This window comes from Pristiophorus japonicus, chromosome 19 (genome assembly GCF_044704955.1).
Source record: "Pristiophorus japonicus isolate sPriJap1 chromosome 19, sPriJap1.hap1, whole genome shotgun sequence".
Taxonomy (NCBI): Eukaryota; Metazoa; Chordata; class Chondrichthyes; family Pristiophoridae; genus Pristiophorus; species Pristiophorus japonicus.
In genome coordinates, this window is record NC_091995.1 from 40,981,814 (window position 1) to 41,001,798 (window position 19,985).

Genomic DNA, 19,985 nt, shown 5'->3' on the forward strand with positions numbered 1-19,985 from the left:
CCTTCCTGATTACCTGCTGCACCTGCAAACTAACTTTCTGGGATTCATGCAGAAAGACCCCCAGGTCCCTCTGCACCACAGCATATTGTAATTTCTCCCCATTAAAATAATATTCCCTTTTACTGTTTTTTTTTCCCCAGGTGGATGACCTCACATTTTCCGACATTGTATTCCATCTGCCAAACCTTAGCCAATTCGCTTAACCTATCTAAGTCTCTTTGCAGCCTCTCTATGTCCTCTACACAACCCACTTTCCCACTAATCTTTGTGTCATCTGCAAATTTTGTTACACTACACTCTGTCCCCTCTTCCAGGTCATCTTTGTATATTGTAAACAGTTGTGGTCCCAGCACCGATCCCTGTGGCACACCACTAACCACCGATTTCCAACCCGAAAAGGACCCATTTATCCCATCTCTCTGCTTTCTGTTCGCCAGCCAATTCTCGATCCATGCTAATACATTTCCTCTGACTCCGCGTACCTTTATCTTCTGCAGTAACCTTTTGTGTGACACCTTATCGAATACCTTTTGGAAATCTAAATACACCACATCCATCGGTACACCTCTATCCACCATGCTCGTAATATCCTCAAAGAATTCCAGTAAATTAGTTTAACATGATTTCCTCTTCATGAATCCATACTATGTCTGCTTGATTGCACTATTCCTATCTAGATGTCCCGCTATTTCTTCCTTAATGATAGCTTCAAGCATTTTCCCCACTACAGATGTTAAACTAACCGGCCTATAGTTACCTGCCTTTTGTCTGCCCCCTTTTTTAAACAGAGGCATTACATTAGCTGCTTTCCAATCCGCTGGTACCTCCCCAGAGTCCAGAGAATTTTGGTAGATTATAACGAATGCATCTGCTATAACTTCCGCCATCTCTTTTAATACCCTGGGATGCATTTCATCAGGACCAGGGGACTTGTCTACCTTGAGTCCCATTAGCCTGTCCAGCACTACCCCCCTAGTGATAGTGATTATCTCAAGTTCCTCCCTTCCCACATTCCCGTGACCAGCAATTTTTGGCATGGTTTTTGTGTCTTCCACTGTGAAGACCGAAGCAAAATAATTGTTTAAGGTCTCAGCCATTTCCACATTTCCCATTATTAAATCCCCCTTCTCATCTTCTAAGGGACCAACATTTACTTTAGTCACTCTCTTCCATTTTATATATCGGTAAAAGCTTTTTCAATCTGTTTTTATGTTTTGCGCAAGTTTACTTTCGTAATCTATCTTTCCTTTCTTTATTGCTTTCTTAGTCATTCTTTGCTGTCATTTAAAATTTTCCCAATCTTCTAGTTTCCCACTAACCTTGGCCACCTTATACGCATTGGTTTTTAATTTGATACTCTCCTTTATTTCCTTGGTTATCCACGGCTGATTATCCCTTCTCTTACCGCCCTTCTTTTTCACTGGAATATATTTTTGTTGAGCACTATGAAAGAGCTCCTTAAAAGTCCTCCACTGTTCCTCAATTGTGCCACCATTTAGTCTGTGTTCCCAGTCTACTTTAGCCAACTCTTCCCTCATCCCACTGTAATCCCCTTTGTTTAAGCATAGTACGCTCGTTTGAGACACTACTTCCTCACCCTCAATCTGTATTACAAATTCAACCATACTGTGATCACTCATTCCGAGAGGATCTTTTACTAAAGATCAAGCCCTGCAAGATTTTGAACACCTCTGTCGAATCTCTCATTACGCTTCTCCACTCCAAGGAGAACAACCCCAGCTCTCTAACCTCATAACTGAAGTTCCTCAAGCCAGGTACCATTCTAGTAATCTCCTCTGCCCCCTCTCCCATATCATTAATAACTTATTGATTAAAAAAGCAATAAATGCTTGGAGTAATTGCCCAGTCACCACGGCAAAGGCCAGATCATAGAGTTGTGTGAACCACATTTGGACATTACAATTGGAGAGAGAGTGATATAGAAAGATACGTTTTGATGAGTCACCTTCTGTTGCTATTATTCTGGTGCTTGTTTGGGAGTATTGGCCCTGAAATCCCGGTTTCTTCTTCCCACGGGCGTTCGACTAAAAATAGGAGATAAGATGCACACTTTCCTTTTGGTCGAAGCTCGCCAGAGATCCCGGACTCGAGGCCTCCTCTTTTTGCGCAACGGAGCGCGTTCACGTTGGGACATCCGAAGGAGTCACGTGGGCCTGGACACCCAATCACGGTAAAGTATTTTCTCATTCATAGTAATAGGAGTTAATAAGTCCGAAACTCTTATTACTATGAATGAGAAACACTCCCAAATGCCACATAAAACATTAAAAAAACACCTCACATAAATACATTGTCGAAATTAAAGTTGATTGAAATGCTTGTGAAAAAAAAATCTTTGCCGATTTTGTAAAAAAGTTTTAATTATGGTTTAAAATTAAATTATCTGAGTTGGCAGGGTTTTTAACATAAATATGTTTTTTTTTTACATTTTATTTTAATATGTTTTTGATACGTTTTTAAACTCTTACACTGGTAAAAGTAGCCTATGCGCCTGCTTTTACCAGGTGCAAGAGTTTTAAGGACATTTGCTGGGCAAGAGACAGACAAATAGCCCAATCTCCACCGTGGGAATGTATTTCTCCCCGAGGATGATGCGATGTGTCAAACCAGAAACTTGACAGATCAGAAAAGCCGGTTTTCAGCGCATGCACATTGCGCGTCGAAAACCGCTTCTCCAATGCCTTCCCGGGTCTGTACACACTCCGTACGGACCCAGGGCGGCCGGAATTTCGGGGCCATTATATTACAGAACTGTGCTGACCGATGTAGTTTAAATTGGAGACCAGGGCTGGGAAAGGTAGATTGCTCTTTGCTCCCTTCTCTCTGCTATTATCTTATCATGCCAGTGCTGGCAGTAACAAAGATAGCCCAAAACACATTGAAAGAGCGTGACAAAAAAAACACTGACAAATGAAGGGCAAATTTTCTGTGTAAATTTATGTTTTGGAGCCAATAATTTGAATGTATTGGCTGATGGAGTCTGGTGAAATAAACATTGGGGCTGAATTTGCGATATTTTTTCGCGTTGCACCTTGGCGAGCCGCTTTTCGGCGATATTTCGAAACCGCCATTCTTAACCTTTGGGGAACTTTGTGAAGCTTGTTTTAACGACAAAGTAGCACTTTTAACGCAAAAAAATTGTGTTGAAACGTGTGTTAGGCTGACGAATTTCTAGCCCGTAATGTTTTTTCAATTTATTTTATGTGTTGTGTATTTTTTAAGCGATCCCCATTCATAACTATGGGAGTTCCGTACAAACGGAATCACCATAAGTGTGAATGTGGATTCCCCTTCTTTGATTGGTTGGGCCGGCCCATGTGATCCCAGGGGCGCTTGCGAACCGCCTGCGTCCCTGAGATGCGTGGGCCTCTACCCACGGGTACCCGGAGAGGCCCAAGAGCGACAAACGCCGTACCTCCTGGACCACCAGGTAAATCTGTAGATCTTTTGCACATCGATGGCATCCGCCCGCAGGAAGCCTCCGACTGCAAATTTTCCCTTATTGTCTATTTCTCAGCACGTGGCAGCATTTTTTGTTGCTTTTTTAACTATTTTAATGGTGGCATGAACCAGCTTTAATCAAACAAGAACACCAATATCATTGAATTTTACAGCACAGAAGGAGGCCATTTGGCCCGTCGTGCCTTTGAAAGAGTGATCTAATTAGTCCAACTCCTCTACCCTTTCCCCATAGCCCTGCAAATGAATCCTTTCATTAACATGCTGAGAACTGAAATTTGATCTGGAAGTGGGAACAAGAGCCCCAGCCTGTTCAAGTTTCCCTGATAGTTATAACGTCTCAGTTCCGGTATCATCCTTTTGAATCTCTTTTGCACCTTCTCCGGTGCCTCCATATCCTTTATATAATATGGAGACCAGAACTGTTCACAGTACTCCAAGTGTGGTCTAACCAAGGTGTAATGCATGCACCTGTGAGTATGCTTGTAGAGCCATTGCATCATGAGTAACTGGATCGGTCCAAGCCAGCATGGATTTATGAAAGGGAAATCCTGCTTGACAAATCTTCCAGAATTTTTTGAGGATCTAACTAGTATAGTGGACAAGGAAGAACCAGTGGATGTGGTGTATTTGGACTTTCAAAAGGCTCTTGACAAGGTCCCACACAAGAGATTGGTGTGCAAAATTAAAGCACATGGTATTGGGGGTAATGTACTGACGTGGATAGAGAACTGGTTTGCAGACAGGAAGCAGAGAGTTGGGATAAACGGGTCCTTTTCAGAATGGCAGGCAGTGACTAGTGGGGTGCCACAGGGCTCAGTGCTGGAACCCCAGCTATTTACAATATACATCAATGATTTAGATGAAGGAATTGAGTGTAATATCTCCAAGTTTGCAGATGATATCAGCTGGGTGGCGGTGTGAGCTGTGAGGAGGATGCTAATAGGCTGCAGGGTGACTTAGACAGGTTAGGTGAGTGGGCAAATGCATGGCAGATGCAGTATAATGTGGATAAATGTGAGGTTATCCACTTTGGTGGCAAAAACACAAAGGCAGAATATTAAATGAATGGTGGCAGATTAGGAAAAGGGGAGGTGCAACGAGACCTGGGTGTCATGGTACATCAGTCATTGAAAGTTGGCATGCAGGTACAACAGGCGGTGAAGAAAGCAAATGGCATGTTGGCCCTTCATAGCTAGGGTATTTGAGTATAGGAGCAGGGAGGTCTTGCTGCAGCTGTACAGGGCCTTGGTGAGGCCTCACCTGGAATAGTGTGTTCAGTTTTGGTCTCCTAATCTGAGGAAGGACGTTCTTGCTTTTGAGGGAGTGCAGCGAAGGTTCACCAGACTGATTCCCAGGATGGTGGGACTGACATATGAGGAGAGATTGGATCAACTGGGTCTTTATTCACTGGAGTTTAGAAGGATGAGAGGGGATTTCATAGAAACATATAAAATTCTGACGGGACTGGACAGGTTAGATGCAGGACGAATGTTCCCGATGTTGGGGAAGTCCAGAACCAGGGGACACAGTCTAAAGATAAGGGGTAAGCCATTTAGGACTGAGATGAGGAGAAACTTCTTCACTCAGAGAGTTGTTAACCTGTGGAATTCTCTACGCAAAGAGTTGTTGATGCCAGTTCGTTGGATATATTCAAGAGTGAGTTAGATGTGGCCCTTACGGCTAAAGGGATCAAGGGGTATGGAGAGAACGCAGGAAAGTGGTACTGAGGGAATGATCAGCCATGATCTTATTGAATGGTGGTGCAGGCTCGAAGGGCCGATAGCCTACTCCTGCACCTATTTTCTATGTTTCTATGTGATGTTCACAAGACCCAATAAAACCCCAGTCAGTTGGGTCGAGGTCATCCACGATGAGGTATGCAGTTGTGAGCCTCGTGGATGAACTGATAATGTGTAGTGTGATTGTTAAACCTTTGTTAAAAACCCAACTAGTTCTTAATAGCAATGTGTTGCTATGAATTCTTAAGCAAAGAACCCATGAAGCAAATACATTACACAAGTTAATATAATGTCACTGCTTTTCAATTCTATCCCTCTAGAAATGTAACTCAGTGCTTTGTTTGCATTTCCATGACCTTGTTAACATGCATCACTACTTTTCATGACATTTAACCATGTTTACTAATTTGCTGGAAATGGGGAACAGAAATTTTTGTATATAAGGATATTAATTTTTATATATATATTATATATATATATATGCAGTTGCCATTGCCTAAAGTAACCAGAAGAATCCTTGCTTTCATCTGGGAAAGGAGATTGCCAATGGATACCCATTAGGGTACATAAGAACATAAGAATTGGAGCAGGGGTCTGCCATTCGGCCCCTCAAGCCATTCCACCATTCAATATCATGGTTGATCTTCTACCTCAACTCCATCTTCCCGCACTATCCGCATATCCCTTAATTCCCTTAGTATCCAAAAATCTAGCGATCTCAGTCTTGAATATACTCAAAGACTGAGCATCCACAGCCCTCTGGATTAGAGAATTCCAAAGATTCACAATCCTCTGAGAGAAGACATTCCTCCTCATCTCAGTTTAAAATGGCCGACTCCTTATTCTGAGCCTGTGATCCCCTAGTGCTAGACTTCCAAGGCACAATGGACATAAACAGTGTACATGAACATATATGCACCGAGATTCAGCAATAGGCCTCCTGCATACGTACCGCGTGCCATTACAGTTTGATACAAGGGGCTCGAGCTAGTGAAGTAAGTTGCTTCCAGCATTGTCTTACCTCTAGGTCCTGGTCCAGGTAATTGTACAAGATTGCTCTCACATTCAGCTGCTCGTGCCTTTTGACAGAATAAGGTAGCCTCATGGAGATAAAAAACGGCCTGAACACTTTCATCTTCTTAGGTTCCGCAACACAGAATCCTTAACGTCAAAACATCGAGAAAATGATTAGCCTTGTTTTTCTCATCAATAAAACGGTTTTATTGTTTTGTTAAATTCGGTGCTTATTTATAATTCTCAGCATTAGGTAATAAGATCCGCATGTTTGATACTCACCTTATAAGCATGGAACTATTTTGTTAAGGGTTATTGTTACTGCCTATCATCATCATAGGCAGTCCCTCGGAGTCGAGGAAGACTTGCTTCCACTTTAAGTGAGTTCTCAGATGACTACAGTCCAATACAGGAATTACAATCTCTGCCACAGGTGGGGCAGACAGTGGTTGAGGGAAAGGGTGGGTGGGGAGTCTGGTTTGCCGCACCTTCCGCTGTCTGCGCTTGGTTTCTGCTTGTTCTCAGCGATGGGACTCGAGGAACTCAGCGCCATTCCTCCACTTTGGGCGGTCTTGGACCAGGGATTCCCAGGAGTCGGTGGGGATGTTGCACTTTATCAAGGAGGCTTTGAGGGTGTCCTTGAAACGTTTCCTCTGCCCACCTGGGGCTCGCTTGCCATGTCGAAGCTCCGAGTAGAGCGCTTGCTTTGGGAGTCTTGTGTCGGGCATGCGGACAATGTGACTCGCCTGAGCGGTGGTGATGGTAATGGTGTTCAGTTATAATAACTGAATGCACAAATACTACAGCAAGCCCCAGATCACCATCACAGCGAATGTAAGTTATAATAATTCAAGTCTTTCTTCCTTGATCGTGGTAAAGGAAATGCAGAATATATAAATTTCCAAAGCCCCAAATCTCCTCATGCTTCCACTACACAATACTTTCTTTCCATGAGTTTTGTGAAAGATCATTAGCTCCATTTACAAATGATGACTTTTGAGTACAAACCTTATTTTACCTCATACCCCAGACCACTCTTTCGAAAAGGACCATTCAGCAGTTGTTTGGGTTATTTGATTGGCATGTTGTACATTTCCAGTTTTTAAAACATTATTTTATTCTACTTCAATTTGTAGTTGTCAAAGTCATTTATATATTAAGTCATTTATACAGAACTTTGCCTTAAGCAGCAGAGCTAAGCAAGCAGTATCCCATGTACAGTAGACACCTCAAGTCGCTGGAGAAATACCACCAACGATGTCTCTGCAAGATCCTACAAATCCCCTGGGAGGATAGACGCACCAACATTAGGTCCTTGTCCAGGTCAACATCCCCAGCATTGAAGCACTGACCACACTTGATCAGCTCCGCTGGGCAGGCCACATTGTTTGCATGCCAGACACGAGACTCCCAAAGCAAGCGCTGTACTCGGAACTCCTTCGCGGCAAACGAGCCAAAGGTGGGCAGTGGAAACATTACAAGGATGCCCTCAAAGCCTCTCTGATAAAGTGCAACATCCCCACCGACACCTGGGAGTCCCTGGCTAAAGACCATCCTAAGTGGAGGAAGTGCACCCGGGAGGGCGCTGAGTTCCTCGAGTCTCGTCACCGAGAGCATGCAGAAATCAAGCGCAGGCAGCAGAAAGAGCATGCGGCAAACCAGTCCCACCCACCTCTTCCCTCTGTCCGACCTGTGACAGAGACTGTGGTTCCCATATTGGACTCATGTTAAGCCACTTAAGGACTCATGTTAAGAGTGGAAGCAAGTCTTCCTCGATTCTGAGGGACTGCCTATGATGTTGATGATCACATCTTTAATACAGCCGCTTAACACGGAGCTCTGTTGAGGCAATGGGTTTGAATATCGGGCGGGGAATATAACAGGCGCTCGATACAATCCCGCTAGATTTGCTCTACTGCCTAAGGTGATTTTTTTTTACCCCAACATTACAGAGAATGACATCAAGTCGATAGCACAGAAACAGGCCATTCGGCCCAACTAGTCCGTGCCGGTGTTGATGCTCCACACGAGCCTCCGCCCATCCTTCACCCCATCAACCTCTTGATAACAGAAGACATTTGGGGTGCTGTGTAGTGAAGAATTGTGACGGCCCCTATTTGAACCAATATTTCTCAGACCATAAACGGACCAGAGTTTGCAGTCGGAGGCTTCCCGCAGGCAGGATGTCCCCGACGGCAAAAATGTCTACGAAAGTATCTGGTGGTCCCGGAGTGTTCGGCGACCTGCGGTCCTGGGGCTCTATGCGAAGGTCTTCGCAGAGGCCCACATATCCCAGGAGCGTATGGGCCTCATACGGATCTCTGGGATCACGTGGGTTGGCCCAACCAATCAAACTGGGGGTTTTCCCATTCACCCGGCATAAGATTTTCACCGGTATTCATTGGGCAGGAGTTGGGCAAATAGCCCAGCTCTCCGCCCACGGAGGCCCGTTACCTTTGGCTGCATACAGTCTGTCAAGAGAATTCTAGGTGGATCACAAGTTCCGTGTTTCAGCGCAAGCACAGTGTTTACCTAAACCTGGAACAGGCTAGAAGGGCTGAATGGCCTGCTCCTGCACCTATTTTCTACCTATTTTCTATGTGCATCTCGTACGTGCCTGTAGGGGCCCTGAAGTCCAATATTTTCTGTTGGTGACTATTTCTAATTTTGCAACAAGTGCTGATCGGAAGAAGTACAGGTTGAACCTCCCTTATCCAGAACTCCCTTATCTGGGAACCACCCCTCGTCCAGAACCATTCCCGGCCACCAGGTGGCGCATGCGCCGAACTCCAACATGAACAAAATGAACAAATTGAAGTCCTTCCTCGCTGCCGACTCCCGCAATCGCTGGCCTGACCCCGCGATCCACTGCCCCCACCCCTCCCCCCACCCCTCTGCCGCACTCCCAGCCCCAAGCCAGACAGCCTTGGTATCCCCTTGCTCAGTACCTGTACCATCCAATTTAACATAACCTCCCCTCGTCCAGAAAAATCCCTTATCCAGAACAGGCCGGGTGCCGAGGGCTCCAGATAAAGGGAGGTTCAACCTGTATTCACAAAAGGCATTTGCAATGTCCCATTTGTACAGCAAGAGCTTATCACATTAAGAAAAGTCTATAAACCAGCCAGCATACTTCATCAATATTCAGTTGAAGAAACGTTACCTTTATTTGCAAACATGCCAACTGCCTGAATCTCCCATGTGGTTATAGAATCGGGAATGTAATTTTTTATCCTGAAGAATAAATTGGGGAGCAGAAGAAAAATAATTTAATTAAATTCGAAAGTAACACAGCGAATGTTATTGAATCAGCAGTGGTTTATACCCCCGGTGTGATATTCAGTTCCCCTGGGGGCAATATATTTGAATATTGGGCAGGGCATATATCAGTCCGATAATGCCTGTATTGTGCTGCTGCCCAAGAGCAGTACCCAGGAAGCACAGCTATCCCACCTCCGAGCTTACCATGCTCACAGATACAATGCGACTCGGAGGTACAATTGGAGATGGGGGTGGGGGGGGCGATACAAAACAGACAGAATCACAGTTGCCAATCGTCATACGACAGGCCTGGCCTCGCAGTCTGTGCGGCTCCTGGCCTGCAAGCACCATCAGAGCAGGACGGGGAACGGAAGGAGCAGCACGTGCTGGAGTAGGAGAGCAACGGCAGTGAAGAGGGAGGTCACCAAGGTCCAAGTCGGTGATTGGAGCGTGGGCAGGTACAACAGGAACAGTGCGGTCGGGGCGAAGGAGCGGCGAGAGAATGTAGAGCAATGTGATCGGGGCCCAGGAGAGGCGTGAGTTCGGGGCCCAGAAGAGGTGAGGGCCCAGGGGCAGCACGGGCCCAGCCCACACTGCGATATGTGTGCGCACTAGGTCCGTGCAGCAGAGCTGGTCTCCAGTCGTCCTGGTTAATCCTTGCCACTGGATCAAGACCGAGCTCTGTCAAGCCCGTGTGGTGGCTGGTGTGCAACGGTCACCCTACGTTTAAAAAAATCCACGCACAGGCATCTTCCACCCTTCAGGATTTAGTTCTGGAATTTTAGGTCCTTCATTGAAACACCCGTGAACTTTTTGACGTGGAAGCAAGTCATCCTCGATTCGAGGGACTGCTTATGATGATAATGGGTCGGTTTTATTGAAGTCAAGGGGACTGAATATTGGGCGGGGCACATCACGGGAGGCCATTGAGATTCCCCCAGCCCATGTCCAATTTCACCCCCCCATTGAGTGTACCGGTCACCAGAGCCGATCTCCGTCCTATTTCTGCGCTTTCCGATAGCGAACATGAAGCAACAACCAGAGTGCAGACACTGGCTTGATGGTCACCTCCACAGGGCGAGAGAGTGTCGACCCACCACAGCTCTCCTTGCCAAGCCGTTGCACTGCGTTGACTCAACTGGGGCCGCAAAAGCCAGCTGCAACCTCCTATCCTGTGTGGTTCAGTCATTAAGCTTCACTTGAGGGTGCTCATCTTGAAAGAGTTCAGGACATGAGGTTTATTGTCAGACCATAATCCATAGATACTTGGACGGTTGCATCAAAGTTATACTTGGTTCAAATTCCCTTCGTGCAGCATCTTCTTGACTTTAAATCGTAGAATCGCAGAAAGTACAGCACAGAAGAGGGCCATTCGGCCCATCGAGTCTGCGGGAGAGCAATCCAGCTAATCCCATTCCCCCCGCTCTTTCCCTAAATCCCTGAAATTTTTTCTCCTTCAAGTATCTATCCAATTCCCTTTTGAGCCTACTATTGATCCAGCACCCTATCAGGCAGTGCATTCCAAACCCTAACCACTCGCTGCGTAAAAAGGTTTTTCCTCATGTCGCCTCTGGCTCTTTTGCCAATCGTCTTAAATCTGTGACCTCTTGTTATCGACCTTTCTGCCACTCGAAATTGTGTCTCTTTATTTACTCTAGCTAAAGCTTTATCGTGATTTTGAACACCTCTGTCAATCTCCCCTTAGCCTTCTCTGCTCTAAGGAGAACAACCCCAGCTTCTCCAGTCTATCAACATAACTGTAATCTCTCATCCCTGGAACCATTCTTGTAAATCTCTTCTGCACCCCCTCCAAAGCCTTCACGTCCTTCTTAAAGTGTGGTGCCCAGAATTGGGCATGGTGCTGCAGCTGTGACCGACCTATTGTTTTATATAGGTTTAGCATAACTTCCCGACTTTTGCAATGCAATGATTGCCTTGTGGTGATTGTGCGGAATATTCTATATGTGAACCCTGAATTTGCTCATTTCTTGCAATAAATGCCTCTTGCCCATTATTCTTTCTAAATCTCTCTCTCATGTGTCACATATTACATCGGATACACGACACAGAAACAGGCCATTCGGCCCAACCAGTCCATGCTGGCGTTTATGCTCCACTCGAGCCTCCTCCCCTCTTTCCTCATCTAAATCTATCAGCATAACCCTCTATTCCCTTCGCCCTCATATACTTGTCTAGCCTCCCCTTAAATAAATCGATACTATTCACTTCAACCACTCCCTGTGGCAGCGAGGTCCACATTCTCACCATTCTCTGGGTAAAGAAGTTTCTTCTGAATTCCCTATTGGATTTCTTGGTGACTATCTTATATTGATGGCCTCTAGTTATGCTCTTCCCCACAAGTGGAAACATTCTCTCTATATCCACTCTATCAAAACATTTCATCATTTTAAAGAACTCTATTAGGTCACCCCTCAGCCTTATTTTTTTCAAGAGAAAAGAAACCTGTTCATCTTTTCCTGGTATGTATACCTTCGCATTTCTGGTATCATCCTTGTAAATCTTCTCTGCACCCGCTCCAGTGCCTCTATATCCTTTTTATAATATGGCAACCAGAACTGTGCACAGTACTCTAAGTGTGGTCTAACCGAAATTCGATACAGGTTTAGCATAATTTCCCTACTTTTCAATTCTATACCTCTTGAAATAAACCCTAGTGTCTGGTTTGCTTCTTTCTGGCCTTGCTAACCTGTGTCGCCACTTTTAGTGATGTGACATAGATATTACCTATTGAGCAGTGTACATATGCAGCAATTAACAATCATGATGCTGTCGGTAACTACGAGCTTTGTCTTTGACGTAAAGCCGGTTATATTTGCCTCAGTGCCATCTCGAGAGACCATCTTACTTGTGATCGCCCTCGCTTGAGACCTCGAATGTTTTCCACAACCAGCTCTGTGGAAACTGGCTGCGAACATGGATGGCGGTTTCATCGAAAAATTCCTCATCTGTATGCATGGCAGCTGGAATCGGGCAAGAAAACATGTCAGTGTTCACATCAGCCCTGTTACAAATAGGCCGCACACCCACTATTCTCCCCACGGGAAATTAAACGGCAACCACATCTTAAAAAGTCGGGGGTATAAATCTGTCTTGTGCTGACCTTCATTGGCTCCGGTTGAGCAATGCCTCGATTTTAAAATTCTCATCCTCCTGTTCAAATCCCTCCATGGCCCTCGCCCCTCTTTATCTCTGTAACCTCCTCCAGCTCCTACAATTCTCATCCTCCTGTTCAAATTCCTCCATGACCCTCGCCCCTCTTTATCTCTGTAAACTCCTCCAGCCCCTACAATTCTCATCCTCCTGTTCAAATCCCTCCATGGTCCTCACCCCCTCCCTATCTCTGTAACCTCCTCCAGCTCCTACAATTCTCATCCTCCTGTTCAAATTCCTCCATGGCCCTCGCCCCCTCTATCTCTGTAAACTCCTCCAGCCCCTACAATTCTCATCCTCCTGTTCAAATCCCTCCATGGTCCTCGCCCCCTTCCTATCTCTGTAACCTCCTCCAGCTCCTACAATTCTCATCCTCCTGTTCAAATCCCTCCATGGTCCTCACCCCCTCCCTATCTCTGTAACCTCCTCCAGCTCCTACAATTCTCATCCTCCTGTTCAAATCCCTCCATGATCCTCACCCCCTCCCTATCTCTGTAACCCCCTCCAGCTACTAGAATTCTCATCCTCCTGCTCAAATCCCTCCATGGCCCTCGCCCCCTCCCTATCTCTGTAATCTCCTCCAGCTCCTACAATTGTCATCCTTGTGTTCAAATCCCTCCATGGTCTTCACCCCCTCCCTATCTCTGTAACCTCCTCTAACCCCTACAATTCTCATCCTTGTGTTCAAATCCCTCCATGGTCCTCACCCCCTCCCTATCTCTGTAACCTCCTCCAGCCCCTACAATTCTCATCCTCCTGTTCAAATCCCTCCATGGCCCTCGCCCCCTCCCTATCTCTTTAACCTCCTCCAGCCCCTACAATTCTCATCCTCCTGTTCAAATCCCTCCATGGCCCTCGCCCCCTCCCCATCTCTGTAACCTCCTCTACCCCTACAATTCTCATCCTCCTGTTTAAATCCCTCTATGGCCCTCGCCCCTCCCTTTGTCTGTAATCTCCTCCAGCCCTACAACCTCCCGAGATTTCTGCGCTCCTCCAATTCTGGACTCTTGAGCATCCCTGACTTTAATCGCTTCACCATTGGTGGCCGTGCCTTCCGTTGCCTAGGCCCTAAGCTCGAGAATCCTCTCCCTAAACCTCTCTACCTCTCTCCAATCTCTCTGACGGAACTTTTGCTCACCTGCCCTAATATCCTCTTATGAGACTTGGTGTCAAATTCTGTTTGATAATCTCTCCTGTGAAGCACTTTGCTATGTTTTAATATGTTAAAGGTGCAAGAGAAATACAAGGTATTATTTTTGGTAGCACTAAAGGGATGGTATATCCTCAGCCATCTGTTATACACCCCGCTTATTATTATTCTGTTCTGCTTAAAGGCAGATGTTACATAGAACCTGCAGCACTGAAACACAGGCCATTGAGCCCAACAGGTCCATGTCAGTGTTTATGCTCCACACGAGCCTGCTCCCACCCTTCTTCACCCAACCACAATTTTTCCACACAAGCCAGCTATTGTGTACCTGCACAGTTAACAGTTAGACATCACAGAAGCAGATAAGCAAGAAACGTGTGACTCCACCCTCTTCCCCTAACTGCCCCCCCAATTTAGTCAATCTTGTGCAGGAATTATTTTAAGAAAAAAGTCCCATTATACAATAAATTGTACTTTTCTAACAGTGTTCTCTTTACAAAATGCACAAATATGTTGGAGATAGGCAGCCTGTCTGTTGAATTCAAACGTTGTAATGTATGCACCTGTGAGTATGCTCACAGGTTTGTAGATCTGTTCACGGGCTCCCAGGCCGCCTGCAATTCCTGCGGTCTGGAGGAATCCGTGTTCCATGTTTTTATTGAATGCACGAGGTTGCAGCCCCTGTTTTATTATTTAAAGGGGCTGCTCCTCAATTTCTGGCTGCACTTCAGTCCCACACTCCTGATCTTTGGGCACCCTGTGCAGAGGGGAGCGGGTAAGTCCGAGGGCCTCCTCGTAGGACTGCTCCTGGGCACGGCCAAGGGGGCCATCAGCCGGTCCAGGCAGCGGGCGGTCGAGGGGGTCGTTCAGCCTGACTGCCTGCCTCTCTTCCGCACGTACATCCGAGCCAGGGTGTCCCTGGAGATGGAGCATGCAGTGTCCACCAGTACGCTCGCGGCCTTCCGCCAGAGGTGGGCGCCGGAGGGACTGGAGTGCATCGTTAACCCTGGCAACCAAATTTTATTTTGATTTTATACGTTTTAAAGTTTAATTTGTTTTATTGCCGGGTTTTAGTGCCCCCCCCCCCCACTCCCTTTTAGCCAGGAGGCACCTGTATAATTTCTATTTTTTAGTGCCCCAAAAAACTCCCCCAAAAAACAAAAAAAAAGGGCACTTGAAAAGGGTTTGGAGTGTTTGTTCTCTGGGCTGCAACCCCCACCCCACCCCCTCCCCGCTTTAATCAGGGGGCACTTGATGTAATTGTTTAGTTTGTTTTGCAACAAAAAGAGTTTAGCCAGTCACATGATGTTCACAAGACCCAATAAAACCCCAGTCAGTTGGGTCCTGGCCATCCACGATGAGGTATGTAGTGGTGAGCCTGGTGGATGAACTGGTAATGTGTAGTGTGATTGTTAAACCTTTGTTAATAAACCAACTAGTTCTTAATAGCAATGTGTTGCTGTGAATTCTGAACCAAAGAACACATGAAGCAAATACATTACAAACATCACTGCCACAAATTAAACATACACCTCCCCATCCATTCAGCCTGATCTATCCCTTTTCTCTGCACCGTTTTAATCTTATTTGGGTCTTTGGAGTACTGTACAGTTTTGGTCTCCTTATTTAAGGAAGGATATATTTGCAATGGAGGCAGTTCAGAGAAGGTTGATTCCTGAGATGAAGGGGGTTGACTTATGAAGAAAGGTTGGGCAGTTTGGCCTCTACTCATTGGAGTTTAGAAGAATATAAGGGGTGTCGTAGTTGTGTGAGGCGGGCTGGGTGCTCTTTGCCTTTCCGTCGTTGTTCATAGGTTTATATGTAATCTTTAGGGCTGCTGACCAAGGGCTGTGTGGCTCTTTGTCGGCCGGCGCGGACACGATGGGCCGAAAAGGCCTCCTTCTGTGCTGTAAATTTCTATGTTTCTAAGAGATGATCTTATTGAAACGTCTTAAGTTTCTGAGGGGGCTGGACAGGGTAGATGCAGAGAGGATGTTTCCCCTCGTGGGGGAACCTAGAACTAGGGGGCATAGTTTCAGAATAAGGGGTCGCCCATTTAAAACGGAGATGAGGAGGAATTTCTTCTCTCAGAGGGTCGTGAATCTTTGGAATTCTCTCCCCCAGAGAGCTGTGGAGGCTGGGTCATTGAATATATTTAAGGTGGAGATAGACAGATTTTTGAACAATAAGGGAGTCAAGGGTTATGGGAAGCGAACAGGGAAGTGGAGTTGAGGTCGATGATCAGCCATGGTCTTATTGAATGGCGGAGCAGGCTCGAGGGGCCAAATGGCCTACTCCTGCTCCTATTTCTTATGTTCTTATGTTTAAAAGGGGCACCCCTCTTTCTGTGTTGTTTGGGATGACCACTGATCAATTCGTGTTGGGAAAACAGCATTGCAGAAACAGAAGCAGCACTGTGCATCAGTGCTGAAGGCAATGGAACTGAACACTGGCATGGAATGTATCGGGTGGTGAATAGGCTGCCGCCCATTCGGTGCAACAACTCAAGTCGCATTTCTACCCTGGTGAAGGAAGACCTAGTCCTGCTCAACAGCTAACGTAAACGGCGGTGCCTCTCCACGCTCAGAGGGCTGTGCTGCGATCCCACGCAAAGTCCAGAGCCTGCTCTTCACATTCACGCCTGGATTATGCCCTCGCTAGCGAGGTCATGGCAGCTCGGGCTGTACGCCACTCGGAGTCAGTGCGGTGAAACTAGGCACGGGCAGGGGACGCACAGCGCCATGTATCCCATCGGTTTCTCGTGATACGTCCATTGCCTTCATTATAGAACTGGATACCCATCCTGGGCCACCCCGACCGGCGAGAGAACATCTCCGCAGGTCGGAGCTATAAAAAGAGCTGGAGCAAGCCACTGCAGCTTCCAGCGCGAGCTGACACAAATGTGCGACGGCTTTGAGGTGGGCGACTGTGTGATGTCATCAGGACCCAGGTCACTGTTTGGAGCGTGGGCCGGAGCATCGGCGGGGCCCTGGTACAGCAGAGGAGCGGGAAGGTCGGGGCGGACTTGCGACGAGTGATCAGGGCGGAGGAGCGGCGAGAGATCAGGGCGGAGGAGTGATGAGGGATCGTGGCTGAGATTTGGTGGGTGATCGTGGCGGAAGTGCGGCGAATGTTTGTGGCGGAGGAGCGGCGGGAGATTGTGGCGGAGGTGTGGTGAGTGTTTTTGTGGCGGAGGAGCGGCGGGAGATTGTGGCGGCGGTGCGGCGAGTGTTTTTGTGGCGGAGGAGCGGCGGGAGATTGTGGCGGCGGTGTGGCGAGTGTTTTTGTGGCGGAGGAGCGGTGAGGGATCGTGGCGGCGGTGTGGCGAGTGTTTTTGTGGCGGAGGAGCGGTGAGGGATCGTGGCGGAGGTGTGGCGAGTGTTTTTGTGGCGGAGGAGCGGCGGGAGATTGTGGCGGCGGTGTGGCGAGTGTTTTTGTGGCGGAGGAGCGGTGAGGGATCGTGGCGGCGGTGTGGCGAGTGTTTTTGTGGCGGAGGAGCGGTGAGGGATCGTGGCGGAGGTGTGGTGAGTGTTTTTGTGGCGGAGGAGCGGCGGGAGATTGTGGCGGAGGTGTGGCGAGTGTTTTTGTGGCGGAGGAGCGGTGAGGGATCGTGGCGGAGGTGTGGCGAGTGTTTTTGTGGCGGAGGAGCGGCGGGAGATTGTGGCGGAGGTGTGGTGAGTGTTTTTGTGGCGGAGGAGCGGCGGGAGATTGTGGCGGAGGTGTGGTGAGTGTTTTTGTGGCGGAGGAGCGGCGGGAGATTGTGGCGGAGGTGTGGCGAGTGTTTTTGTGGCGGAGGAGCGGTGAGGGATCATGGCGGAGGTGTGGCGAGTGTTTGTGGCGGAGGAGTGGCGGGAGATCGTGGTGGAGGTGCGGTGAGTGTTTTTGTGGCGGAGGAGCGGCGGGAGATTGTGGCGGAGGTGTGGCGAGTGTTTTTGTGGCGGAGGAGCGTCGGAGATTGTGGCGGAGGTGTGGCGAGTGTTTTTGTGGCGGAGGAGCGGCGGAGATTGTGGCGGAGGTGTGGCGAGTGTTTTTGTGGCGGAGGAGCGGCGGAGATTGTGGCGGAGGTGTGGCGAGTGTTTTTGTGGCGGAGGAGCGGTGAGGGATCGTGGCAGAGATGCGGCAATGAGGGTACGGGGCCCAGAAGAGCCGAGGGCCCAGGGGCAGCACGGACCAGCCCACACTGCGATGTGTGCGTGCACTTGGTCCGTGCAGCAGAGCAGGTCTCCAGTCGTCCTGGTTAACCTTTACCACTGGATAAAGGCCGAGCTCTGTCAAACCCGTGTGGTGGCTGGTGTGCAACGATCACCACACGTTAAAAAAATCCACGCACAGGCATCTTCCACCCTTCAATTGGAGTTCAGGACCTGGAACATCGGGTCCTTCATTGAAACATCTGCGAACTCGTGGAAGCAAGTCATCCTCGTTAGAGGGACCGCCTATGATGATGATGAGAACTGGATATCAGGTGGGCCTCCCCCTCCACCCCGCCCACATCCAGTCACCTTTCCCCTATTTATTTCTTGGTGACTATCTTATATTGATGGCCTCTAGTTATGCTCTTCCCCACAATTGGAAACATTCTGTATCCACTCTAACAAAACCTTTCATAATTTTAAAGACCCCTATTAGTTCACCCCTCAGCCATCTTTTTTCATCCTTTCCTGATATGTATAACCTCACCTTTCTGGTACCATCCTTGTAAATCTTCTCTGCACCCTCTCCAGTGCCTCTATATCCTTTTTATTATATGGCGAACAGAATTCGACTCAGTACTCCAAATGTGATCCAACCAAGGTTCCATACAGGTTGAGCATAACTTCCCTACTTCTCTATTCTATCCCTCCAGAAATAAGCCCTGGTGCTTGGTTTGCTTTCGTTATGGCCTTGTTAACCTGCGTCGCTACTTTCAGTGATTTGTGCAGTTGTATTTGTTTATTTGTGTATTTGTGTATTTGTGAATTAATTCAACTGCCTCGCTGAGTGAGTATGGCTCAATTGCGGGACCATGTGAAAATATTGTGAAGCATGACCAAGATTGTCTCCATGCCAATGTGGCTGCAGCCAGGCATCTCTTACCTCTTGCTATTGAATCCGTCTTCAGCGACTGATTCTTCCTCAACTCCACCCCATAGTCGCAGCAAGTCTGGAAAACCAGGCGGCACGCCTTCTCCTTGACCCGCCTTGCTCGCTCCTCACAGCTGAGCTGAATTAATATGTTGGTGACACCGTCCTTGCAGCATTTGTGCAGTGTTTTGTCGGAGTACTCGCTCACTGCAGGAAGTGAGACAAGAAACGGCAGCGTAATAATAACTGCCCAGCGCATTCCAGGCTGGAACCAGCGACACGACCTACAACTATTTTGTTGCAAACAATACTCAAGTGCCCCCTGATTAAAGGGGGGCACTAAAACCGACAAATTAAACAAATCAACCTTTTGACAGTAAACTTGGTTCAAATTAAAATTTGGTTGCCAGGGGTGATGATGCACTCCAGTCCTACACGACATACAAACAGGATTCAGATGCTAGTTCAATTAATAATTATACATCTGGGAGTGACAGATTTTTGCTCGATAAGTTTATAAAAGGATATGGAGCTAAGGCAGGTGGATGCACTTAGGATGCAGATCAGCCCCGATCTTTTTTGCACCTTCTCAAGTGCCTCAATATCCTTTTTATAATATGGAGAGCAGATTGGTACGGTTCTTGGGATTATCAGACGTAGTTACACCAATGGAAAAGATCATTGTTTGCATGTCATTTTAAAACAGTATTAAAGAGAAATGAAGAATTAGAGTTCAGTGCGTTCGTCGAGACTCACATTTTCCAGAATATTGTCGCTGTAGATTTAACGCTCTCCTCTGTCTTCTGACTTCGTTTTTGCACAAGTATTCTGAAAAATGATCAGAAACAGAACCCAGCTCAACGTGTCAAGGGGGAACATTTTGTGATCAGTTAGAGGACACAACTTCGCTGGACAAGTTCTCCCATTCAATATTTATGAGAGAATTGTCAACACTTTGCAAAAACAAACATTTACGTGTTTGCCAGAAGTAGCAAACAACAGGGTGATCTGGACTTTGTGCAATAGTGTAACGCGGGTGATAGCAAGTCGGTAGCCCATCACTCCCCATTTTTATTTCCATTGAACAACAACAACATGTATTT

The 19,985-nt window shown here is 47.2% G+C and overlaps 1 protein-coding gene across 1 annotated transcript in view; it reads right to left on the minus strand.

Moving 5' to 3' along the window:
• The window catches only part of LOC139230187 (complement C4-A-like), a 186,096-nt gene that overhangs the window by 72,467 nt on the left and 93,644 nt on the right, over window positions 1-19,985 (minus strand). The window contains exons 16-20 of the mRNA XM_070862027.1: window positions 19,639-19,710; window positions 18,895-19,089; window positions 12,364-12,478; window positions 9,400-9,470; window positions 6,244-6,383 (exon numbers count right to left, since the gene is read on the minus strand). Of these exons, the coding sequence (XP_070718128.1) occupies window positions 6,244-6,383; window positions 9,400-9,470; window positions 12,364-12,478; window positions 18,895-19,089; window positions 19,639-19,710 (593 nt within the window). The remainder of the gene's footprint in view (window positions 1-6,243; window positions 6,384-9,399; window positions 9,471-12,363; window positions 12,479-18,894; window positions 19,090-19,638; window positions 19,711-19,985) is intronic.